The 24,932-nt window shown below is 67.1% G+C and overlaps 1 protein-coding gene across 1 annotated transcript; it reads left to right on the forward strand.

Moving 5' to 3' along the window:
* The first annotated feature begins 1,261 nt into the window (after positions 1-1,261).
* Positions 1,262-23,795, forward strand: B3GAT1 (beta-1,3-glucuronyltransferase 1). Its single transcript, XM_018044648.1, has 7 exons — positions 1,262-1,681; positions 15,227-15,319; positions 15,428-15,574; positions 18,742-19,250; positions 19,638-19,934; positions 20,735-20,834; positions 22,074-23,795. Exons 2-6 carry the CDS (start codon positions 15,316-15,318, stop codon positions 20,819-20,821), a joined length of 1,044 nt encoding a protein of 347 aa, XP_017900137.1. The 5' UTR covers positions 1,262-1,681; positions 15,227-15,315; the 3' UTR covers positions 20,822-20,834; positions 22,074-23,795.
* The last annotated feature ends 1,137 nt before the right edge of the window (positions 23,796-24,932 follow it).

Here is a 24,932-nt window from a genome sequence, read left to right on the forward strand (position 1 = left end):
CCGATCCTGAAGCCCCTGCTCCCGCCTGCCCGCACCGCCTCACACCCTCAGCACAAGGAGCAGGTCCAGGCTCCGTAGTGCCCAGGCTGGAGAGGGGCCAGGAGAGGCCCCCGTGGTCCCACTTCAAGGCAGTAACACCCGACCGAGGGCGGGGAGGAGTCCACCGAGGGAGGGAAGGAGGCCCCTGACCGCCTCAGTCCCCTGGGGCCAGCGGGCCCCCCGCTACTGGAGCTGGCCCCTGGGCCGTGGGAGAGACGCCGGGTAGCCATGAACGCACGTGTCCAGGAGGATGGCCGCCTGGGCTGCAAGCCCTTAAAGCACGTACAAGGAAGGTCTCTCCGTCTCTGGGGACTTGACCAAAGAACATTTGGAAGGCTCTCCACGGGGGGGCTGCAGCCCACACCCTCACGCACACAGGTGCACACACAGGGCTGACACCCTAGGCCCAGCGGGACACAGGCAAGGAACCGGCACTTCCTGGCCCAAAGAGCCCTTGAGACTCTCTCTGGGCGCCTGCGCCTCTCTGCTCCTGTGACCCCTTCTGCCCCCAGCACCGCCTGGCCCGCTTCTTTCTCTGGGGAAGTCCACACTCCTCTGATGGGAAGGTAGGGGGCTGGCCTCCAACCAGGCAGCGGAGCCCCGACGGGGGGCCCCCTACGGGCCAGACCCCCAGGAACCCCATCTCCACGCACCAGGCACCCCTGCGGCCTGGCAGGCGCCACTTGCCCCCACCGGCCATCTCCCTCTCCGCCCTCGTGCTCAGCCTCCCAGGCCCAGAGAACCGCCAGCCGACTGCCCGGCCTGGAAACAATCATCCTTTGAGAAAGGCTGCCAAACTGGGCGCCAGGAACGGCCGGGATGTAGACAAGGTTGGGGGTGGGGGGCTCTAACTCTGGGGAGCGAGCCCTGGCGGTGTCGCCCCCTCCCGCAGCCCCGCTTCAGAGCGCGGAACCGGGCCGCCTGCCCCTGGGAGGGCGCGGGGCGCGGGGCGCGGGGCGATACCCACCCGGGGGTCAGCGCCTCCTCGCGCCCCCGCCCCGCGCGCGGGGTTGGTACCGACGGTCCACAGCGCGGGTCCCGCTGGCAGCTCGCGCGCGGGGCCGGGCGCACGGGGCGGGGCGCGGGGCGGGGCCAGCGGTGGGCACCACCCCCGCGGGCGAGCCGGGGGCGGGGCGCGGGGCGGGGAGAGGGGCGGGGCCAGCGGTTGGCGCCAACCCCGCGGGCGGGCCGGGGGCGGGCCGGGGGCGGGCCGGGGCGGGCCGGGGGCGGGGCTGGCGGCGCTGTCACAGCCGCCGCGGCCCGGGCGCGTCCGCCGCCGCCGAGGGGACTGCGCGCCGGCCCGGTCTGTTGGCTCCGGCCGCGCGCTCCGGCCCCGCGCCTCCGCCCTGCGCCCGGCCGGCTCTGCTCGCTCTGCCGCGCCCCCGTCCTCCCCGCCGGGCTCCCCGCCCCGCGCCCCCCGCGCGCTCGCGGGCTCGGCCGCCGCCTCGCCGAGCGAAGGGCCGGGCCGGGGCGGCGCTGACCCCGCGGCGATGAAGGGGCCTCGGGGGACCTGCAGCCCGAGAGACCCCGGGGCCGGAGGCGCGCGTAGCCGAGGCCAGCAGCCCGGGGGCGCGGGGACCGGCGCCTAGGGGCCGCCGCCGAGATGGAGCGCGCCGGGGACGATCCGGACTCGCCGCCGCAGGTCAGTGGCCCCGCCGCCGCGTACAGAGCCCCTTTATGCGTCCGCAACGGCGCCCGCGGCATGTGCCTGTGCGCGGACGCCTGTGCGCGCCCCTGTGTGTGTGTGTGTGTGTGTGTGTGTGTGTGTGTGTGTGCGCGCGCGCGCGCGCTCGCGCATGGTGGTGCGCGCAGCGGGGCGGCTGGAGAGCCGGCCAGCATCGGGCCGGGGCCAGGAGGCACTGCAGTCGAGGGGCTGCTGCGGGACTAGACCTGGGTGGTGCTGGCCCTCGTCGGCGTCGAGAAGGGAAGCTGGTTCTCAGCCCCTGCCAGCCGCAGGCCGGGCTCTTGGCTGGCCGGGGCCCTTCCTCCCGCCTCAGCAGGTGGTTCCTGGCGACCTGGAGTCGGGGGTCAGCACCGCTGCTCCGAGTCCCCCAGGGTCGTCCCCAAGCTCAGAGGCTCCAGCCACGGCAAGTTAAGTGTCCACAACTCTCCGTCGAGGCAGGGGGCTGAGCGGTGGTGAGGGGGCCCAGCATCAGGGCAGGCGTGCAGGGGGCAGGAGTCAGGACCGAGTTCATTGCCTGCCCTCCACACCTGGACTCGGCCCGGGGTCCCAGTCCCTCCCAACCAGAGCCCACAGCTTAGGGGGGCAAACTGAGGTGTGAGGCAGGAGAGGATGGAAGGGAGGCCAGGAAGGAGGTGATGGCCTGGGGCTGGAGCTGAGGTTGAGAGAACCCGCCCCCCCCCACCGCCCCCCCCTCCCCCACGCGCACTCAGAGGCAGAAACAAGATCCTCCCCAGCCCTCTGCCTGTCCTGCCCCGGCCAGGCCTAGTCCCAGCCCGGTGCCACTCGCGTGGATTCTTGCAGAAGCAGGGCAGCGGGGCTCTGGGGCTCTCTCTGCCTGGATGCTGAGGCCGGCCTTGCAGAAGGCTGGTCGCCCCAGGCTGGTGGGGGCAGCTCTGTGCGGGTACCGGGTGGCTGGGTGGGGAACCCACTGGGGGCTTGACACGCACGGCTGCACAGGACTGGGTGGGAAAGTCCCCAGAGCAGCTGGTGACACCTTGTGTGTGGCTGTGTCAGGGTGGGGCTCATGGCTCCCCGAGTTACGGGGCTGTGGGCGTGTGACTTTACCAGACGGAGGTTCCCGCTTCCCCAGATCCACCTTCTGTCCCCCGAGGCTCCCTGCCTCCAGCACAGAGATGGAGGCGTCCCCTCCAAAGCTGCTGAGCTGGGGGCTGTTAGTGGCCTCACTGGACCGAACGTCGAGTCCCCTTCCTTTGTTTAGAACAAAGACCCTTCCCCCATGAGACCCTCAGAGAGACTGCACTGCACCCAGACCATGCCCAGCACCCTGAAAGCTTCTGGGGCTGCATTCATCCCCCTCTCCCCGTCTTGGGGGGATGCAGAAGGCTTGCCCGGGTGTGGAGCAGGGAGGCTTGATGGATCCGTGCCCCCTTTGGCGCCAGGCGGCTGCTGTGCCCGTTTTGTGCCTGCCCGTGGATGAGCCCCTCCTTGTTGGGGTGTGCTGGCGGCTCACCGGCTGGCTGAACACACGAACAGAGGTTCCAGATGAGCAGCAGCAACGGGCCCACCTGAAGGGGGGCTGGTGGAGACTGGGGGCTCCAGAGGAGGAAGCGGAGGGCCAGCCCTTCCCCCTGGCCGCCGTCTCTGGATGCACCTGGGTTTCCCCCCAGGGTTGTGAGGGGCGAGGGGAGAGAGGACCCGGGTGGCTGGCCTTCTCTGGCTGTGAGCACAGAGGAGGGCGGAAGCTTCGCAAGTGTGGCGGGTCCAGCGGTGAGCTGACCCCGAACCAGGTTCTAGGGTCAGGGAAGAGTGTTGGTCCAGCTTGGTCAGAGGAGGGGCTGAGCGGGCCGGGAGTTGCCCGAGTGCCCCCTCTGCTGAGAGCTGGACAGGAGGAGAGGCCGGGTTCAGGAAGAGAGAATCTGAGAGTCCGAGGCAGGCGGAGCAGCTGCGAGAGAAAGCAAACAAAGACACAGAAGCGTGGGCGCCGGGGCCAGCAGAGCGGGGGCCGCCTCGGCCTCCTTCCAGGATGCCCGCCCGTGTCGGCAGCCAGTGGCCAGGGCAGGGGGCCGGCCCCCCGAGGATCGTGGGGGAGCGTGGGGTTCAGGGGAGCCCTGGGCAGAAGGGACCTTTTTGCGTGTGCCCACCCCCACACCTTCTGGGGAGAAGGAGAAGGGAAGCCTGCCCGCAGCACAGACCTGCAGGCCAGAAGTCCTCTGCGGAGCGTGCTGAGCGTGTAGGGTGGGCACGCGGAGGTGGTGCCGTGCAGGGCACAGGCTGGCCAGGCCGAGGCTGCCTCGGTCTCTGTGATCGGCTGGGAGGGCTTCGGGGAAAGTGGAGGCCTCTAGGCCCTCATTCCTGAAAGCCTGTAGACCCAGGAGCCTCTCCGGTCAGGCCGTCTGTAGGCGAAGTGCTCGAGAGGCGTCACCGTCCTGTCTGCATCTGTTCCCTCCCCGTGAGCCCCTCCCTGGCATCCGGAAGCCTCTGAATGGAGTAGCCGTTCTCCCACCCTGGGGCCGCCTCACCGGCCTTGCTGCCGGCTCTCCATTCAGACCGCCGCCTCTAGGCCCGGGGCCTGGCCCTGCCCCTGCCGTTCCGCTGGGGGAGACATGCTTGGTGTCCCCTTGCCGAATGGCAGCAACACGGTTTCCGTGTGGAATCAGCTGTCGGTGCGGTCATTGCACTTCTCGGCCAGTGTCCCCCCAAAATCCACGCAACCGACAGGAACCCCAGGCCGGTGGCGCCTTGGTGTGGGTGCTGCCAGCTGACCAGGTGGGCGGGGGCCGTTCTCTAAGCCTAACCCTAACCCCGCTCCACACTTGCTCACTGAGCACCTACTGTGTCCCGGGCCCCGGGCCAGTCCCAGGGAGGTAAGGCGTCGAGCAGGCCCCAGTCAGATCAGGTTTTCTGTTTAGCTTAGCCTTGGAAGGAAGGACTGTGTGGGTTGCCTTTTTTTCTTTTTTTGCAGCTACAGCAAATTTACTTTCCTAATGAGGTTTAGCTGCAGCCAATATTAAAATGAATCTGTGCTCCCCGAGCGCAGCAGCTGACGGCAGGACAGTGGCCTCCCCGCCAAGCGCCTGGCAGGGCTAAGGGCTTTGCCGCCCAGAAGCTCAATGGCGGGCAGTCTCAAGGTGGACCTCCAAGAGCTGGCTGGACTGGGGATGTCTTCCCTGATCAGAGCCCTGAGCAGGGGGTCTCCCGCCCTGTAGCCGGGAGACTGGGGCCCTGGTCGTTGTTCATGAAGGAGGGGGAGGGGGCGGGGCCACGGGGGTCAGAGGGCAGGTGTCAGGAGGGACCCAGCCTGAGGTCCTCAGGGACCCTGCACGCGGCTGAGTGGCTGAGTGGCGAGTGCCGTCGCCTCCTCCTCCTCCTGCCCCGTCTCGCTTCCTTCCCTGGGGAGTGGTGAGCGCTGGTCTGTTCACTTGCCCAGTGCCGGGAGCCTCAGAGCCTGGCTGGACATGGTGCAGCTGCCCCCTCCCCTGGTGGGCATCCCCCAGTCACTCCAGCGCTTTCTGCGAGCTCAGGTGTGCACAGGGCTGTGGCCACCCTACAGGATGGCACAGACGCGTCCAGGACGAGCCCATCGTCCCTGAGTGCCCCTGGCAAGTGCTGCCCCGGGCTCGGCACTGCGCCTGCAGGCACGGAGAGTGGGGGCTGCGGGACGCCCACACTGTGTGCCCAGGGGCCGCCCCTGACCCCCTGTGCCCCCGCGTGTCTTGTCTCTGAGTGGGACGGTAACAGGATGCGTGTGAGGTGGGAACGAGAGTCACAGTGAATCGTGTTACTCACTCGGAACAAGAGCAGTAAGTGCTGTGCTCAGCAGGCATTTTTGCCTCTGTTTTTCAGTCTGGCTGCTCCAGGCCTTAGCTGCGGCACGCCAGGTCTTTGGTTGCGTCGTGCAGACTCTTAGTTCCCGCATGTGGCATCCAGTTCCCTGACCAGGGGTGGGACCTGGGCCCCTGCATTGGGAGTGTGCAGTCTTCCCACTGGATCGCCAGGGAACTCCCAGCGGTCTTTGAAATTATTCATTCAGTTGACGCTCCATCTACCGACGTTTGGACGACACGAAGTGTGCCGGGCCGCGGAGGGGCCCAGGTGTGGTCTTGCTTCTGTCGCCCACCGCCCTGAGCTGGCTCCTCCCTGTGGCGGGGCTGCGGCCACACAGTAAGCCCGGCACCATCTCAGCTTGTGTTTGCCATTGCGAGTGAGCACAGCTCCCCCTCCTGCCCCCAAAGGGCCCTGCTCAGCCCCGTGCGTTCAAGATAAAGGAGCACACGAGGTTCCGGCTTCCTGGGTGTCTGGGCAGGCATGGGCGGCCAGGGCCGGGAGGGCTCTGCCTGGCTCCCAGGCCTGGTCCTGAGGGAGAGGAGCCCCTGGCCGGGCAGGCCCAGCGACCAGCTGCTGTCCGCTTCCAGGCCTGGCTGTGTCGGCTGCTCGCTGCGCACTCAGTCCCAGGGCCTTGTCTCCTCATCTAAAATGACACCTGTATGAGGCGTGTGCCCGTGTCCGGCCCCAACCACACTGCCGCCCTCGGCCAGCCCCCTGATGGACTCCCCAGGAGCAGGGTGGGGCGCCCACCCACCGAGAGGGCCGGCGGCAGAGTGAGCAGGCCTGGGAGCAGGCAGCGGCCCAGAGACCATCTGCCCGGAGGTAGGGCTCTGCGTCTCTAGGTGCACCCTTCTTTCTGCAGATCAGGAAGCTGCCCACAGAGGTTCTGCTTCTGCTTTGGGTCACACAGCACCTTGGTGCCTGGCCCTGGACTGTGGCCCGAGTCTGAATCCGCCCTCCCTGTCTCAGGCCCACCATGGGACCGGGCTCCCCTCCCCCACCAGCCAGCCAGGCCCCCGCTGTCCTCCCCCGACAGCTGGTGGGAGGACGCACCTACACTGTCCTCTCAGGGCCCCAGGGAAGGTCAGCTGGTTTGGGCCACAGGCAGCACATTGGAAACACACAGGAAACTTTAATTAGACAAGTGAATCAGCAGCCTGCATGGTGTGGGCACAGTCTGACCACACAGTGTGTGCACACAGTCTGACCACACGGTGTGCGCACAGTCTGACCACACGGTGTGCGCACACTCTGATCACACGGTGTGTGCGCACACAGTCTGACCACACGGTGTGTGCACACTCTGATCACACGGTGTATGCACACTCTGATCACACGGTGTGTGCGCACACAGTCTGACCACACGGTGTGTGCGCACACTCTGACCACACGGTGTGGGCACAGTCTGACCACACAGTGTGTGCACACAGTCTGACCACACGGTGTGCGCACAGTCTGACCACACGGTGTGCGCACAGTCTGACCACACAGTGTGCGCACACTCTGATCACACGGTGTGTGCGCGCACACTCTGATCACACGGTGTGTGCGCACACAGTCTGACCACACGGTGTGTGCACACTCTGATCACACGGTGTATGCACACTGATCACACGGTGTGTGCGCACACAGTCTGACCACACGGTGTGTGTGCACTCTGACCACACGGTGTGCGCACAGTCTGACCACACGGTGTGTGCACACTCTGATCACACGGTGTGTGCGCACACAGTCTGACCACACGGTGTGTGCGCACACTCTGACCACAGGGTGTGCGGACACACTCTGACCACACGGTGTGTGCATACCCTCTGCCCCCGGGCCTCCATGCTGAGCAGGTTGTTCTGTTTCCTTTCATCCTCTGAGCCTCTCAGGTGAGGTGAAGAGTTGCTCGCCTAACCTACCCTGTACCGACATGGACTTTCTCTCGTTCCCGTAAACCTCCCTCTGGGAGCCGGCATCCACGCCTCCACCCCTCCCCACACCCCTGGCTGGAGACCCAGCTGCCTGCACTGCGTACAAGTGTGTGCTTGCTGTAACTGTGTGCTTGCCAGCCTCTCACCATGTCCTGCGCACTCCCAGAACCTTACCTGGAACCCCAGGGTGCGTCCCCTGGACGTGCCCGCTGTGTGTTTCGTCATGGAGACACCCTCGTGCCGGCCAGCAGGAGGGTCTGGCGCTGGGACCACACAGGTGCCGCCCAGCCCAGTCCCAGTGTGTCACTGCTGATCCATCCAAGCCCAGCTGTTGGATGGCAGGTTCTTTTCTGTGGCAGAAATTCATAGAATGCTGTTAGGATGTACCAGCTTAACGGCTCTTAAGTGCTCAGGGCGCCCAGGACATCCTGCTGCGTGCCTGCCCCGCTCCAGGACTCCCCATTCTGCATGCTGGAAGCTGTATGCTTCCCCAGCCCCCGCCCAAGCCCGGGCCCCCAGCCTCTGCTCTGCCTCAGTCCGACCACCTTGTGCCTCTGTGAGTGGGTCAGGGGCTTATTCCTGCTGTGCCGTGCCTCCCCAAGCCCCGTGTCCTCCAGGTCTCCGTGTCAGGGCAGCATCAGCGCTGGTCCCCGCTGGGCTGGGTCACTCCACGTGGAGCATCTTGCCGGCCCGGTCCTCAGACGGGCGGGCCGTTTGCTGCCAGACCGTGGGGCAGAGGTGGTCCACGGTGGCGTCTCCCCACTGCCCTTCCTGCCCGGGGCCGCAGACGCCTCTGTGCTCTGAGAACCAGGCACCTGGAGCCCCGTCTTCCCTGACAGTCCAGTGCCAACCGCAGGGCCAGTGTGCTCGACAGCCCCCCGGGAGGCGGGGAGGCAAGAGCACGGCTGGCCGAGGCTACAGGCGGGGCTGGTGAAGGGGCAGCCCCACCAGGACCCAGGACCCCAGGTGAGGAGCCGGCCCCTTGCAGAGCCCGGGGTGGGGCCACTGGCCCCGGAGCCCCATGCGTGGGGCGACCCTGTGCACACCCCTCGTGAGGCTCAGCTACATCTCCAGCTGAGACTGGGACCCTGGGTCCCTCACCCCCCACCCTAGGGTGAGGCCTGTGCTGATACTGGGACCCTGGGTTCCTCACCCCCCACCCTAGGGTTGAAGGGCCCTGTTGGTGGCCTGGATACTGGGACCCTGGGTCCCTCACCCCCCGGGGTGGGGCCTGGGCTGAGACGGGGACCCTGGGTCCCTCACCCCCCGGGGTGGGGCCTGGGCTGAGACGGGGACCCTGGGTCCCTCACCCCCCGGGGTGGGGCCTGGGCTGAGACGGGGACCCTGGTCCCTCACCCCCCGGGGTGGGGCCTGGCTGAGACGGGGACCCTGGGTCCCTCACCCCCCGGGGTGGGGCCTGGGCTGAGACGGGGACCCTGGGTCCCTCACCCCCGGGGTGGGGCCTGGGCTGAGACGGGGACCCTGGGTCCCTCACCCCCCGGGGTGGGGCCTGGGCTGAGACGGGGACCCTGGGTCCCTCACCCCCCGGGGTGGGGCCTGGGCTGAGACGGGGACCCTGGGTCCCTCACCCCCCGGGGTGGGGCCTGGGCTGAGACGGGGACCCTGGGTCCCTCACCCCCGGGGTGGGGCCTGGGCTGAGACGGGGACCCTGGGTCCCTCACCCCCCGGGGTGGGGCCTGGGCTGAGACGGGGACCCTGGGTCCCTCACCCCCCGGGGTGGGACCTGGGCTGAGACGGGGACCCTGGGTCCCTCACCGCCCGGGGTGGGGCCTGGGCTGAGACGGGGACCCTGGGTCCCTCACCCCCCGGGGTGGGACCTGGGCTGAGACGGGGGTGCTGTCGCTGCCTGCTGGGCACTGCGCCTCCTGCAGCGCTTCTCCCAGTGTTTCTCCGGGGGTGGGGGCGGCTGACCTCAGGGAGGGAAGGGGGCGGCAGGAGAAATGGGCGGCAGAGGCAGTGAGAGCAGCCTCAGGAGCCCGGCAGGAAACGGGCGGCCCTGCATCAACCCCCCACCTCCGAACTCAGCCCCGAGCCCGAAGGAGGAGCCTCGGCTCGCCCGCCCTGGAGACAGAGGGAGACAGGGCACCCCTGCCCTCCCTGGAGTCCACGCCATGGGCACCGCCTGCAGGCATAGCCTCGTCCAGGGGAGGGAGGAACCGCTCTGAGAGCTGCCTGAGGCTGGCTGGGCCCAGAGGAGCCAGGGACCCTGCGTCCCATCTCTGCTGGACGTGGGTGCTCAGCTGGAGTCACGAGCGGGCTGCTGCCGTCCCCGCTGTGATATTCCACGTCTTGCAGCCTTCGAGGTGCTTTCTGTGGGCCAGGCCCCGCGCTGGGGTTTTCCACGGACCCCTCAGCGGATCCCAAAGTGCCCGATGAGCATTTCAAAGGAGACTCAGTGCCAGAGACACAGTGCAGCCCCCACGGTGTGCCGGGCCCGGAGGGGTCCGGAGGAGCCCCTGGCCTGGGGGGTGCAGACGGACACGGAACCAGCAAGACCAGCGGGTTCATGCAGGGTGTGGGCAGGCCGCAGAGTGCGCGGGGCCCGGCAAGCTTCGGGGGTCAGGCCAAGCGCTCACAGTGCCAGATGGCCTCCCCTGGAAACCGCAGGGTGGGTGGGAGGACGCCACCCCCTCACCCCAAACCACAGGCCACCAGCTCCAAGGGAACAGGCAGAGAGAAGCAGGACGCCCAGACAGCGGGGGCAGGGTGGTGGGGACAGACGCCCCAGCACGGCTGAGGGCAGCCTTGGCCACGGCCTGCAGGCTCTGCACGCTGTCCTGGGCCAGCGGGGCCTCAGACACCCAGCCCCCGGCCCCCAGCCCCTGCTCCTGCCCTCCGTTTCCTATCAGGGCCCCGACTGCTGCCAGTGCCCAGGGGCCCCACGCTCGGAGCGTCAGCATGTCCTGAGCTGCCCCAAGCCTCCAGGGCCCGGGGCAGTGCAGCGAGCCGGACGCTGAGGGGCGGCACGTTCCAGGGTGTTCGCTGCGGCTGCACTGGACTCAGGCAGGGACGTGTCCCAGGGCCAGGGTCACCGTCCGCTGTGTCCACATCGCCTCTCCTGGGGGACGTTCCTCAGAGGCCTCTGCGCCCTGAGGCCACGCCTGTGCCCGGGAACCCACTCAGTGGCCGCGAGCTCACGTGCACACGTGAGTGACGTCACCTGGGGGCGGGGCTCCGAGGAGCTCGCAGAACGCACCCGCCTCCCGAGTGAAACCGCAGCCTGCGTCCTGGGGCAGGGAGCTGGTGCTTCGGCCGCTCGCTGTGGGGCTGCACCACAGTCGGACGGCGCTGAGGTGAGGTGCAGTGCCCAGCTGGTGCCCAGGCTTCCTGCAAGGAGGCCAGCGGGTTCGGGGACACTCAGACCCCTGAGCAGGGCTGTGGCAGGCCTAGAGGACGGGACAGCTGCCCAAGGCTCTCCAGCAGTGGCCCCCCACGGGGGCGCTCGCCCAGTCGGCCACTGTCGGGCGGCCCACTCTCCCTCTGGTTTGCGTCCCCACCTAGAGCCACGCTGCAGGTCACGCGTGTGCTTCGGGCCCAGCCCAGGGCACCCAGGATGCACCCCAGGTGACGCCCTCCTGCGAGGGGCCGTGGGGCACGTGGACGACCCTCTGCCTGAAAACGGGGACATCAGTCAGGCCGCTGGTGCCGCTGGTTTGTGCCATTCAGACTCCTGCAGCGCAGGGGACCAGACGCATTGGACCCTGTCTCCATTCTCTACTGAGTCAGAATCCAAACCCGATCCCAAGGCTATTGCTGAAAAACCGGAAGAGAAACCAAGGAGCCACTTCAAACATGACCAACAGACTGTTGTTTCCTGGCTCCTGGGTGGAAGGAGCCTGAAGCCATCAGCGCAGCCTGTGCCGAGCGGGCGCCCTTCCGCCCCGGCCGGGGCCGGGGTCTTGGCCAGAGCGGGGGAAGATGGCACCAGGCACAGGGTCCCTCCAGCCCCCACCGTGAGGGCCAGTGGAGAGCCCCTCCTGGCCTGCCGGCAGGAGCAGTACGCATGGAGCAGGTGTGAGCGCTCTGAGACTCTGACCTGGGCCCTCCAGGCCTCAGTTTCCTAGCCTGTGAAATGGGGCCCAGACTGCCCTGCCTTCCTCATAGGCCGCTGTGGCTTGCAGAGAAGGAACCCAGCCTGCCAGGGCAGGGTTGCAGCCCCAGGGGCCGCCTGAGCCCTCCTGGGGTGGAAGGCCGCTCTTCCACCCGCTCCGGGGGTGAGGGCAGAGCCAGGGGTCAGCTGCTGCCACGTGCTGCCCTCTCCCCACAGAGCCGGGGGTGGGGGAGGCTGGGGAGTGAGGCCTGGGGCCCCTGAGCCCTCCTGGGGTGGAAGGCCCCCTCCTCCACCCGCTCCGGGGGTGAGGGCAGAGCCGGGGGGCAGGGAGGCTGGGCAGTGAGGCCTGAGGCCTCTGAGCCCTCCTGGGGTGGAAGGCCCCCTCTTCCTGCGCTCCGGGGGTGAAGGCAGAGCCGGGGGGTGGGGAGGCTGGGCAGTGAGGCCTGGGGCCAGCTGATGCATGTCGACCCCCAGGGTGGGAGCCAGTTAGCTGTGGCCTCGAGCTTGTCCTGAGCAGGGGCCGCGGGGTCGATGCTGAGTCCCGTTAGGGCTCCTGGGGGTCCTGTTAGGTCTCAGGGACCATCTGAGGCCGGGGGTGAGCCGGCCCTTCCCAGCGTCCTGCCTGCTGACCTCTGCTGACCTCCGCTCAGCTTCCCCAGCCCAGCCCCGGGGCACTTGGCTCCCAGGGACGGGGGCAGCTGCTCTCCTCACGGCCCAGCAGGGTCACCTCCACCCCCTCAGGACCGACACCCTGGCCTGTCTGCGTGGTGCAGGCAGGCGGGGGCCCTCTGGGGGCCAGGGATCTGCCGCCTCCCCGGAGTCTGTGAGATTGCTCCTCATCCGTCCACAGCAGTCCTGGTCGTCTCTGTGCGCACTCAGTCATGTCCAACTCTGTCTCATCCCCACGGGCTGCAGCCCGCCAGGCTCCTCTGTCCATGGGCATTCTCCAGGCGAGAAGACTGGAGTGGGCTGCCCTGCTCTCCTCCAGGGGACCTTCCCGACCCAGGGATCGAGCCCGGGTCTCCTGCGGCTCCTGCACTGCAGGCAGATTTTTTACCACTGAGCCACCAGGGAAGCCCCTTACCATCACAGGACATGGCAGAAAAAAGGAAATACACGCGGGAAAGGAAGGAAGCCCTCGTTTCTATGAGAATTACGTTGAATGCTCTCCAGAGGTTCCATGAGGCGAGTCAGGGAAAACGTTCTCCAGGAGAGGTGAAGACCGGTGGGAAACATCGTACGAATGCTGAAGAACGCCGTACCGGTCACTCACCAAGTGTCCCCCGGTCACGGACCGCTTCGGGGAAGTCAGTGTTGGGGCCGCGGGCGCTGTGCCCTGGGGGGTGACTCCCCGCCGGCCGTGAGCTCCTGGGACATCTTGGCCTCGCAGGCAGAGCCGTGCTGGCTGGCGACGGGTGCTCGACCGGGGAAAGGACCGCGGCTGGGCGCTGGTCAGGGTGCGCGCAGCTTGTACACAGTACCTCCGGGGGTTCTCCCTGTGGCCTCCTGCAACCCGCCTGCCAGCCGTGATCCCAGGCCTACGGGCACCATGGCCCTTGCCCTGCTCGAGGGCTCGGGGGGTAGATCTGTGTGTAACTGACCTCCACCACACACACACGTGCACACACACGTGCACACACATACACGTACACACATGCACACGTGCACGTGCAGCACACGCAGACACGCATGCACGTGCATATGCACGTGCACACGCCAGCTCTGCAGTGACCTCCCCGAGTGGCAGGACAGAGCTGTGTGGAGCCTCCCTCCCTGCGGGCTGGGCGCTGACGGCCAGCCACCCGTCCCACCCCCAACCCGCCGCCGCCACTGCATGGCCCCTGAATCCAGCAGGGCCCTGCCCACCACCAGTGGGACGAAACCAGCTCCTCCCCAGGTGTAGGGCATGGGCAAGCTTTCTGCTGGAATCCCTGCAGTCTCAGCAGGCAGGCTGCCGTGAGCCTCGGAGCCAAGCTCGCCCAGCCTCTTCCGGGCAGCCTGCTCGAGGCTGGACCCCAGGCCGGCTGCCCGCCAGCCTTCCCGGGCCATGGCCCCGGCCATCCTTGCAGTCCCTTCTCAGACTCAGGCTTCTGCGTCTGGGGGTGCTCTGCCTGCCCCAGGACCCCTGATCCCCGCTCCCAGCCACCCAGCCCCAGGCCTGACCCCCACAGACCTCTGCTGGCCAGCTGGCTCCCTCGGAGGCTGGGGGCTCCCCGCTTCACTTCATAACTGCCTGGTAATTAGCATCACGACTTCGCCGCCGTGCTTATAATAGCCTCCATTAAAGTTATGGGATTTTCAAGCCATAGTGGCTTCCAAAGTAATCAGTGCGCAACTGGGTTTATGGCTAAGTCTATTTTTAGAGCTTCCCTGCCTCTCCCTCCTTCCCACCATGGATGTTTTGACCAGATAGGCTGGACAGGATGAGCGCGTCCCTCTCAGGCCGTTGCCTCTGTCCCCTTCTACTCCCCAGGGGGTCAGGACCTGCAGGGGGCTGCCTCCCAAGGGGTTCTGGGGCTTGACACCCCTTTGCCTGCTCCTGTCTGAGTTCAGGCCTGGCCTCAGCACCAGCCGTCCCCTGTGGCCTCGGCAAGCGCCGGGAGGAAGGGGGTGCGGGAGGACTCAGGGAGCGGCAGGTGCTCCCTGGGTGCCCAGGCCAGCCCAGCTCCCACGCCAGATGCCTGGAAGAGCCCCGGGGGACCCCATAAGCCAAGGGGGCCTCCCGGTGCCTGGCATCCTACCCGGGGGCTCGGCGCAGGTGGGGCTCGCTGGGGAGGTGGCCCAACACCCAGATGGGCAGGCAGTGTGGCCTCTGGGCTCCTCCCGCGGGGCCGCGGCCGGGAGCGTGGAGGCAGCTCGGGGTCCAGGAACCCGCCCGGAGCCCACATCGTCTGACCCCAGGGCCTATCCGCTGTCTGCTCCAAGCAGGCTAGGCAGATGGGCTGGGGCGGCCACCAGGGTGCACCTGCCCCCTGGGAGGGCTACAGCCCAGAGGACCAGGCAGGGAGGAGGGACGCAGCGCCTCCAAGAGTCCTGCTCAGCCTGGCTCTCAGCCAGGAGAGACGGACGTCTGCCTGCCTGCGGCCGGGTGGGCCTCCACCCGTGGCTGTCCTCCCCCCAGGCCGCCCCTGTGGACCCAGAGGCGTCTAGCAGGGCTCTCAGCACAGAAGTGGGGGCAGGGGTTGGGGGTGAGAGCTCCCAGGCGGCCGGGAGGCAGGGCGCTGGTCCCTCGTCACGAGCTCAGCCGGCCCGGAGGGGAGCTGCCGGCACATGACCCCCTCGGCTGGCCCCCGGGCTCCTCGGCTGGCCCCTGGGCCCCTTGGCTGACCCCTGGCCGTGGCTCCAGCCTGGGCCCTGTCCCACCCAGGATTGCTGAGGACGCACCCTTCCAGAGTCCACCTCCAAATGCCACTGGCTGGTCCCCTGAGGACTCACTCAGTGCAGATGCCTTCATCCAGGCTGTGAAACGAGGTCTGAGCACGAGGCTGTGGCCGTCACAGCCACGACCTCAGCCTGAGTGCTCGCTGCGTCCGCCCAGCAGCGGGCTGCAAGGCCACAGGTGTTAAAGCCTTGGAAACCAGGTGCCCTCTTCATAAAGGAGCAAACAGGCCCGGGGATGAGCCGGGGGAACCCAGGCAGGGGTGTCTGGATCGAGGGAGCACCGCCTGTACTCGGCCCCGCAGGGCGGCCCCTCAGGCCTCTGGCCAGCCTCTCTGTCCCTTCTTGCAGGTGTCCATCTGGCAGGGCTCCTGACCCACCACGGACGACACCGCTTCCCAGACTCCGGTCGGGCTGGACTCCGCAGAGCTGCGTCGGCAATGGGTGGGTTGAGTGGTCAGGCCCATGGGCTGGCGTGCGGCTCCCGCAGCCCCGTGCCTGGCCTGCCCGGCCCACTCGCGTGCTTTCCTCCCCACCGCGGCCGCCGCGCAGCTCACGAGGAGCTGTGGGCCCAGCCAGCCTTGGAGATGCCGAAGCGGCGGGACGTCCTCGCGGTTGTGCTCATCGTGCTCCCCTGGACGCTGCTGGTCACCGTGTGGCACCAGAGCACCGTCGCGCCCCTGCTCGCCACGCGCAAGGGTGAGTCCCGCCCCCCCCGGGTGTCGTGGACCTGGAGACCGCAGCCTGCAGGCCTGAGCCTCCTGACGAGGTGACTGCGGCCTACAGGCCTGAGTCTCCCCTGATGGGGTGACCTCAGCCTGGAGGCTGACTCTCCCCTGCTCGGCCAGTGGGGAGCCAGGGCCGACTTGGCTGACAACTGCATCCTTGGGGGCTGACCTGGGGCTCGGATGGTGCCATGCACACAGGCTCAGAGCCTCGCGGGCTCTCCTCTGCACCCACGCCCAGGACATGCAGCACGGGAGGGCTGGGGAGGGCTGGGGGGGTGCACCATGGGAGGGCTGGGGGGGCATGCCCCACGGGAGGGCTGGGGAGGGCTGGGGGGTGCACCACAGGAGGGTTCAGGGGTGAGAGCCATGCACCGTGGGAGGGCTGGGGGGTGCACCACAGGAGGGCTCAGGGGTGAGGGCCGTGCACCGTGGGAGGGCTGGGGGGTGCACCATGGGAGGGCTGGGGGGGGCATGCCCCACGGGAGGGCCGGGGAGGGCTGGGGGGGGTGCAGCATGGGAGGGCTCATGGGTGGGGGGCGTGCACCATGGGAGGGCTTTGGATTGGGGGGCGGGATTCCCAGCCTGTGTTACTGAAAGCCTTTCAGGACGAGTGTCTTCTTTTCCTGGTCAGGAAGCCCTGATGCAGCCCCCAGCCCCCAGAGCAGACAGGGCCGAGAGCCCCAGTCTGGGGTGGGCGGCCCGCACCGTGACTCGTCAGGCTGCTCATCCCTTCAAGGGCCTGAAGCTTCCTCCAGGAGGACTGGGCTGACCATGGCTCAGCACCCACCCTGTCGGGCGCCTGGAGCTCTCCCGGCGTTTCCTCCCCTCGCTCCTTGGTGCTTATCTTTTTTTTGGCTGAGCTGAGTGGCTCGTGGGATCTTAGTTCCCTAAGCAGGGACCGAACCCAGCCCATGGCAGGGAGAGCGCCAAGTCCTAACCCCGGACCACCAGGGAGCCCCGCTGCTGGTCCTTGTAGAGTCGTCACCACGGCACCTTACGAGGTCTGTCAGTGGGCTGTAACACCATGCGCTTCCATTCTCAGCAGCGCTTTGGGCTCAGGGACGCCAGGCTCAGCATGGCCGGTCACGCCTAGAGACGGGACTTGGTGCCCTGGCCCTGCGCTCAGCACGGCCGGTCATGCCTAGAGACGGGACTTGGTGCCCTGGCCCTGCGCTCAGCACGGCCGGTCACGCCTAGAGACGGGACTTGATGCCCTGGCCCTGCGCTCAGCACGGCCGGTCACGCCTAGAGATGGGACTTGGCGCCCTGGCCCAGCGCGTCTCTGGCTTAGAGCCGCCTGCCGGGGCATGATCGCAGGGCAGACGGGAGGGCAGGGGTGCAGTGATGCTCAGGGTCCTTCCCGGGCCTCGGGTTCCAAAGCTCTGCTCACAGCAGGGTACACTAACCCTTTTTTATGTCCTGGTCTGCAGCTGCTCTCTGCAACCTTGTTCTCTTTTCCCAGTTTGACCTAAAACTCCTGCAGAAAGTCCCCTTGGTTACCTGTGCCAGTCTCCCCACCCTGCACCCACAGCCCGGGGGCAGGCTCCCACCTGGGCTGTGTGTCCCCAGTGGGGGTCATTAGCCCGTGGGAACTCTCCAGGAGCCGGGGACGTGTATGTCACCTCGGGGCCCAGTGCCCAGCCCCAGGCCAGTGCCCACATCAACACCCGTGTGCTAACGAGAGCCGTAGGAAGCCCAGCCTGCCGGGACCCCCTTCACCCCCTGCAGGGGATTGCTCCCACTGTCCTTCCCATTGTTGCAAGAAGCCTCGAGGAACAGGCTGTCTTACCATCCCCCTCTGCACAGGGGAGATATCGTGAGCCCGGGCTGTGTTTCGAGCCCCTGAACCCACATGGAACCTGGATAAAGGAGACACAATTATCAGCTCCCCTTCACAGCTGCCAGCGGTGACCAGAGGCCAGGCCCCCGGCGCAGGGTCGTGCGGTTAGTGCAGAGCTGGCCAGGGTCTGAGCCTCGGAGCTCGGACCCCGAGGTCTGGCCTCCGACCGTCCCACCTCCCGCTGAGACGGCCCCGGAGCAGCGAGCGCCCAGAGTCCTTCATGCGGCCAGACAGGCCTCGGTGGGCGGGGGGCGCTTTCAGAACGGGAGGGGTGGTGGGCTGGTCCCCCCATGAGGGGCTGCTGGCTCCCCACGGGGATGCGGATGCGAGAAAAAGCCTGGTCATCAGAGCCGCCCTGGCAGGAGCAGGGCACATCCAGGGACTCCCGCGCCTGCGTGTCATGGAGGCGGGCCTCTGCCCGGCTCCCCACACGCCCCTCCTGGGCACACGGGCTGTGAGTGCATGAGGGGAACGTGCGTGTGAGGAGACACACAGGCCCGGAGGAGCCGAGGCGGGTCTCCACCCCGCCCTTTGGCCCAAACATGGGACATTGACGGTCAGAAGGGACAGGCTCAGGATCCGCAAGCATCTTGCCCACCAGGGGCAGCCCCCCGGGACAGAGTGCTGTGGTGAAGCCCCACACTCTGCAGCGAGGTTCGGGAGCAAGATTCTGGGTCAGGCCCCAGAGCGCCTTTGGGGCAGCCCCTGCAGGTCCCTTCCCCCCGGGGGAGCAGGAGGGGGACGGGGAGGGGAGGATGGAGGTGACGGCCTGAGAGGGAGGCTCTGATCCTGTCCAGTCTATCTGGAACCAGGCAAGGTGCTCCTGGGCTCCGGGGCCACAGGGCATGAGGCACGGAAGGACCAAGGTTGCCCCGGGCATGAGCGCTGGTGCCCCGGGCTCCTTGGCCAGCTCTGGGACGGGGGGAGGGCACGGGCAGTGCAGTGGGCGCTCCATCCCCCAAAGCCCGGCACCAGGAGCCCAGGGCATGACGCTGCAGCTTGGCCAGCTGCCCTTAAACAGCTCAGAGCTGTCAAAAGCCAGGCGTAGGGGTCAGAAAGAGGAGGACCCAGGGCAAGGGTGTCAGGCAGCCAGCCTTGACCGTCAGCGGCAGCCCCAGGACCCCAGACAGGTGTGCTCGGCCTCTCCCACAGGAGGAGCAGAGGAGAGCTGGGCGGGCCAGCACCTGTACCCCCAGTACCCCTGTGCCCAGCATCTGTACCCAGTACCCCTGTGCCCAGCACCCCTGTGCCCAGTGTCCCCACACCCCTAGTACCACACCCCCTCCTCTGATCTGCAGATGACAGTGGTGACCCCCGGCGCGAGGCGCCCCCTGGCACGGACCCCAGGGAGTACTGCATGTCTGACCGGGACATCGTGGAGGTGGTGCGTACAGAGTACGTGTACACGCGGCCCCCGCCCTGGTCTGACACGCTGCCCACCATCCACGTGGTGACGCCCACCTATAGCCGCCCGGTGCAGAAGGCAGAGCTCACGCGCTTGGCCAACACGCTGCTGCACGTGCCCAACCTGCACTGGCTGGTGGTGGAGGATGCGCCGCGCCGAACGCCCCTGACGGCGCGCTTGCTGCGCGACACCGGCCTCAACTACACGCACCTGCACGTGGAGACGCCGCGCAACTACAAGCTGCGGGGGGACGCGCGCGACCCGCGCATCCCCCGGGGCACCATGCAGCGCAACCTGGCGCTGCGCTGGCTGCGGGAGGCCTTCCCGCGCAACTCCAGCCAGCCGGGCGTCGTGTACTTCGCCGACGACGACAACACCTACAGCCTGGAGCTCTTCGAGGAGGTGTGGGCCCCGGGTACACACAGGCCAGGGAGGGCGGGGAACCTGGCGAAGGGGGAGGAGGCCTGCGTGGGGCTCCCAGACCGACCAACCCACTGCAGCCCTGGCTTCAGGGCACTGTTTGGTGGCGGGCTTCCAGTGGCGGAGGGGAGGAGGGTTCCCCATCCACCTTCAGTGTCCCCCCAACTCCCACCCCCCGAGTGTGGGATCAGGGCAGTAGGGGAGGGGAGGAACCTGGGAGACAGAGCTCTGGCAGCAAAGGCCGGAGCGCAGGTCACGTGACAAGGGGAGCACCCGCTGCCTGCAGGCTGGCCTTGCTCGCAGCCCTGGCCGGTCCTCCGCAGACGCCTGCCCTGGGCGGCCCGGCTGCCTGACTCTTCTCCCCTCCAGATGCGCAGCACCAGGAGGGTGTCTGTGTGGCCCGTCGCCTTCGTCGGTGGCCTTCGGTACGAGGCCCCGAGGGTCAACGGGGCAGGGAAGGTGGTCGGCTGGAAGACGGTGTTCGACCCCCACCGGCCGTTTGCCATAGACATGGCGGGGTTCGCAGTCAACCTGCGGCTCATCCTGCAGCGGAGCCAGGCCTACTTCAAGCTGCGCGGCGTGAAGGGCGGCTACCAGGAGAGCAGCCTGCTGCGTGAGCTCGTCACCCTCAGCGACCTGGAGCCCAAGGCGGCCAACTGCACCAAGGTGGGCCCCCGCCGAGCTCGCAGCACGGTGGCGCGGTGCAGGCCAGCTCCTGCCCGCGAGGCCCCCTGCTAATCAGGAACCTGCACAGCCAGTGGATAACCAGTTTCCCTCCTGAGTGGGTGGTCTATGGCCCTTCAGGCAGCCACGCTGAGGGTGGGCAGGGGGACGAGGAGGGGGCCCCCAGGCAGGCAGAGCCTAGGAGTGAATCCCTCCCTCACCACGCATTAGCTGGGCTCCACACTTCCATGCCAGACACACCTACATGTGTGCAAACATGCGCACATGGGCACCTGTGTATGCATGTACACACGCGTGTATGCCAGCTCACACGCACCGACATGCTCACACGGGCACACGTGTATGCAAGCATGTGCACGCATGCCCATGCACACGAGCTCGAGTGTGTGCACACGTGCACATACACATATGCCCAGCACACACGCACACACATGCGTAGGTACATCTTCCTTACAGTCTGGACTTCTCCGGTTGGGGACCAGGCTGGCACTCAGCTGAGCTGGAGGCCCCAGAACTGTCTCCCTCAAGATCCATCAGAAAGCATAGGGGAGGATGAGAAGCAAGAGGAAAACTTGGGACCACTTTGTCTCTTCTTTGTAGCTGCAGACTCTGTTTTCAACAGATACTGTGAAGGCAGCCTTGTACAAAGAGCAAGAATGGGGGGCGGGTAGGAATACAGAGCAGAGGAGAAAGTCTTGCTGGAACAGGGCTGGAAGGGAGGGGCAAGGGTGGGAGGCGAGGTCGGGCTGGCCCCACGTGGTCTCGTGTCTCTGGACACACAGATCCTGGTCTGGCACACGCGGACCGAGAAACCGGTGCTGGTGAATGAGGGGAAGAAAGGCTTCACTGACCCCACAGTGGAGATCTGAGCCCCGGACACAGGTAGGGGGATGCGAGCCGGTGACGCCCTGAGCAGCCCCCCCCCACCAAGCTTGGGTGCAGTAATCTGCCAAGGCGTTTCCTCCTGGTCTTTAATCATGACAGTCGTGGCAAAGGCCCCATGGAGTGGAGGAGGCAGAGATAGTCAGCAGGTGGCAACCTCCCCGCACACCTGGGCCCCCCAGCTGGGTCCCCACACAGCTGGGTCCCCGCACACCTGGGTCCCCACAGCTGGGTCCCCCCAACACCTGGGCGCCCCCAGCTGGGTCCCCACACAGCTGGGTCCCCGCACACCTGGGTCCCTGCACACCTGGGCCCCCCAGCTGGGTCCCCACACACCTGGGCCCCCCCAGCTGGGTCCCCACACACCTGGGTCTCTGCACACCTGGGCCCCCCAGCTGGGTCCCCACACACCTGGGTCCCCCCCAGCTGGGTCCCTGCACACCTGGGCCCCCAGCTTGGTCTCTGCACAGCTGGGTCCCCGCACAGCTAGGTCCCTGCACACCTGGGCCCCCCAGCTGGGTTCCCCCCCAGCTGGGTCCCCGCGCACCTGGGCCTCCCTTGCTGCTTGGAGGCCTTTACCTTACAGCACCGCCCCGTGGCGGCTCCCTGTCTCCCCGTCTCATTCTGGCCACGAGCTTGTCCCCGGGTGAGGCCCTGCTGTGTGGACTCACCCGGGCTCTGTCCGCATGGTCTCCTCAGCTGAGGTGGAAGCCTGGACTCCAGAGCCTGGCCCAGCTCCCAGGCTCCCATTTCCCTCATTTTCTTCATCTGCAAAATGGGCTGTTGGGGCACCAGAAACAGTCTCTGGCACTGCCCAACGGCTGCTGCTTTTACTTGGTCCTTTAAAATCCTGTGCTGAAGCAGCTCACAGGCTCCATCTACACTTTAGAGGCACGGGAACGAAACTCAGAAAGCTGAGTGGACTGTGCCAGCAGCCCGCACAGCCAGGCCCTTCCTGGAGGCCTCCCGTGGCCTCAGCAGAGCTGGAGGCTCGCTGTGTGGGGGGCTCTTGGTCTCAGGCCTCTGAGTCCGGCTGCAGCTTTTGTGCCTCGCTGGGAACAGCCTGACCACAGGAGACCGAGGGGGTCGTGACCCCGAGCGTGGCAGATCTCCTGGGCCACAGCCAGACTGCACTGGGTCAGACAGAGCACAGCCCCTGCTCCTCGGGGGTCTGGGGGGCCCCGTGGACCCCAGCTCCCAGCGGCCCCCGCACACTGCCCCCTCACCCTCTCCCCTCAGGAGCGCCTTCTGAGACCTGCTCCTGGCCGCCTTCTCTCCCCACGCCGTGTCCCTCCGAGGCGCACTCCTGTGGACTCGCTGCCACCCTCCCTTCCCCTGTGGGGCCTTCAGAGAGAGCCCGGCTGGATGCCGGGACGAAGGATGGAGACCCCGAAGCACAGAAGCCCCGGACCCTCTGTGCTCCACCCCACCGGCAGTCCTGCAGGGTCGGCGCCATGGGCCCCGAAATAGGGGACTGCCCGGCTGGGACGGAGGTGAGAGCCCCGCAGAGCGGCCCCTGGCCCCACGGGGTCCCACAGACACGGGACAGAGGACCCCAGCCCCAGGCGTCCAGACCGAGCTGCTCCCGGGAGAGGAGGTCGGCGCCCTAGAAGGCTTTCCTCACTCCCGCCTCCAGAGCCTGGGGCCGTCTGAGCGCCTGGCAGGCCCCTCCATACCTCGCCTAGTGGGGGGAGCAGAGCCCCTCCAGGCCCTTGCCCCTGCCAACCCCCGCACCCGGCCCCACCCAGCGCGGAAGGAGCCGCCCGCCCACTGCCGCGCCTGGGCCGGGACTGGAGAGGCAGATGCCCCCCACCAGAGCGGCCACCGGGGCTCAAGGTGCAGGTGGGCCAGGAGCAGAGAGAGGAAGGGCCGGCGGTGTCCTCCCCACCCCGGCCAGGGGGCCTTTGGCCTAGCGGAGGGGTCGACAGAAGGGCATGGAGGTGACCTGGACCTGGAGGGCGGGAGACCCAGCCCAGACTGCTGGCAAATCGTGACTTACACGCAGAGTGGGAAGCAAAACCTCACTTCTCCCTAATGGGGCGCGCATCAGCTGGCCTCCCGTCCCTCCCCCAGTCCTCCACCACCACGCAGCCCCTCGCCAGGAGGGAGGCGCTGGTCCCCCTACCTTCCCCACGGGCCAGCCCTCTGCCAGCCCCCCTCATGCTCCTGACCGCTGGAAGCACAATTTTCCTCCCGAGAGGCAGAGGAACGGCCCGTGCCCCTCGAACAGGTGTTTACTTTTAACGCTAACAGCCCCCACCCTCCTGAAACTCGCCGGCCAGGCCCGAGGGCTGCGGAGAGCCCGCTCCTGGGTATTGGGGGGCCAAGGCCTCAGCGCAGCGACCCAGAGTGCCAAGCAGCACCCCTGCCTGTGCTGAAGGGGGTTTACCTCCTCACCATGGTCACGAGAGCATCCCACGGGCCCCTCCCCTGAGCCCTGAGCCGCCTCGCGGGGCCCACGGGTGCCTGGGAACCACGGAGGAGACAGTGACCAGCTGAGTGGGTGAACTCGCGCTGGGCACCGCGGCCTCGCTCGTCGGGACCAACCCTGGACGCTGGGTCAGCTCGCCTGGCTGGACCACTGTCTTGGCCAGAAGGCCAGGGCTGGTTTTCAGGAAACTGGTGATGAACCATAAAATGAGATCGTCTCTTTCTTTTCCTTTTCAGCAGATACTAGTTCAGTTGTGTTCACCTAACACCCTCTCTTAGCTGCATGTGTATTTATTTACAGTTATAACCCTGGTGGCCTGCAGCTTCCGTCTTCGCTGGGAATGAGTTCGTTACGAGCCAGGGTTGGGTCGGTGACCATAGCTTGTTTGCTCCCCGATCGGGAGTTGGGGGGGGCGGAGCCCGGAAGACACAGTGGGGAGGGCCGCCCCCACAGCTGCACCGTAGGTCTGTTTTAATTTAACTGTATTTGTTTTGAAATTAAAAGTCAACTATGGTTTTTAACTGTCTTAACCCTCCTCCGCCCTGCCTGCTTCCTCATCACCTAAGCGTCCCTCCTGTACTGTGAGATGCCCCTCTGGACGCTCCCTGCTCCAGGCGCGGCATGGGCCCCGAAAGCCTTGGGGTCACCTCCCGAGAGGATGCGAACACACAAAGCCGGGGCGCTCCGGACGCCGTCCACACCAGGAGGCGGACGCGGCGGCATCAGAACGGCCTCCCGGCAGACGCGCAGAGACCGGGATCCAGGGCAGAGCGCTCAGGCAGCAGGAGGCGCTTGGCAGACAGGCCCTGAGGGCAGCTGACTGGGGGAGGCGTGTCAGACATGCGAGCGGGGACACCGGACAGGCAGCCTGGGAGTGGGAGGAGGGGCTGCCAGAGGTTCGGAGCAGAGGGTCGACTCGGTCCAGCCAGCCTTCTAGAAGGGTCGCTTGCCTCCTGTGCTCCGCACGAACAGGATCCGGGCAGCCAGCGGGCGGGTCGGGCGAGGCGGGTCAGCTCTGGGTGCACGGCGGGGCGAGCTGCTGGGCCGGGTGCGGGATTTGAGAGGAGCCGAGGAAAACTGACTCATTGGAAAAGACTCTGATGTTGGGAGGGATTGGGGGCAGGAGTAGAAGGGGACGACAGAGGATGAGATGCCTGGATGGCATCACCGACTCGATGGACGTGAGTCTGAGTGAACTCTGGGAGTTGGTGACGGACAGGGAGGCCTGGTGTGCTGTGATTCATAGGGTCGCAAAGAGTCAGACACAACTGAGCAACTGAACTGAACTGAACTGAGGAGAGCCAGATGGAGCAGAGAGCTTTGTCCACCGCTCTGGGCAGACTGCAGGGGTCCACACAGCGATGGCAGTGTGGGGTCATGTGACTGTCGCACACTCACAGGGGAGGTGAGCGGCCAGCGGCTGGGGCCCCTGGAGTTCAGACGGGGATGCACGCTGCAGAGAACAAGACTGAAGGCTGTTGACAAGCCCCGTGCACACGGCCTCCGCAGCAAGTAGGGACAGAGGGGGAGGAGGCCTGGGAGAGCCTGAGATGCCCAGCACTTAGAGGCTGGGTGAGCCGGAGGGCGCATCCTGCCTAGGTGCTTGGACAGACAAGCTGGGGTCACCGGGGAGGGAAGTCAGGAAGACGGGTGGAGCCAGGGACCTC

Source organism: Capra hircus, unplaced genomic scaffold (assembly GCF_001704415.2).
Source record: "Capra hircus breed San Clemente unplaced genomic scaffold, ASM170441v1, whole genome shotgun sequence".
NCBI lineage: Eukaryota > Metazoa > Chordata > Mammalia > Artiodactyla > Bovidae > Capra > Capra hircus.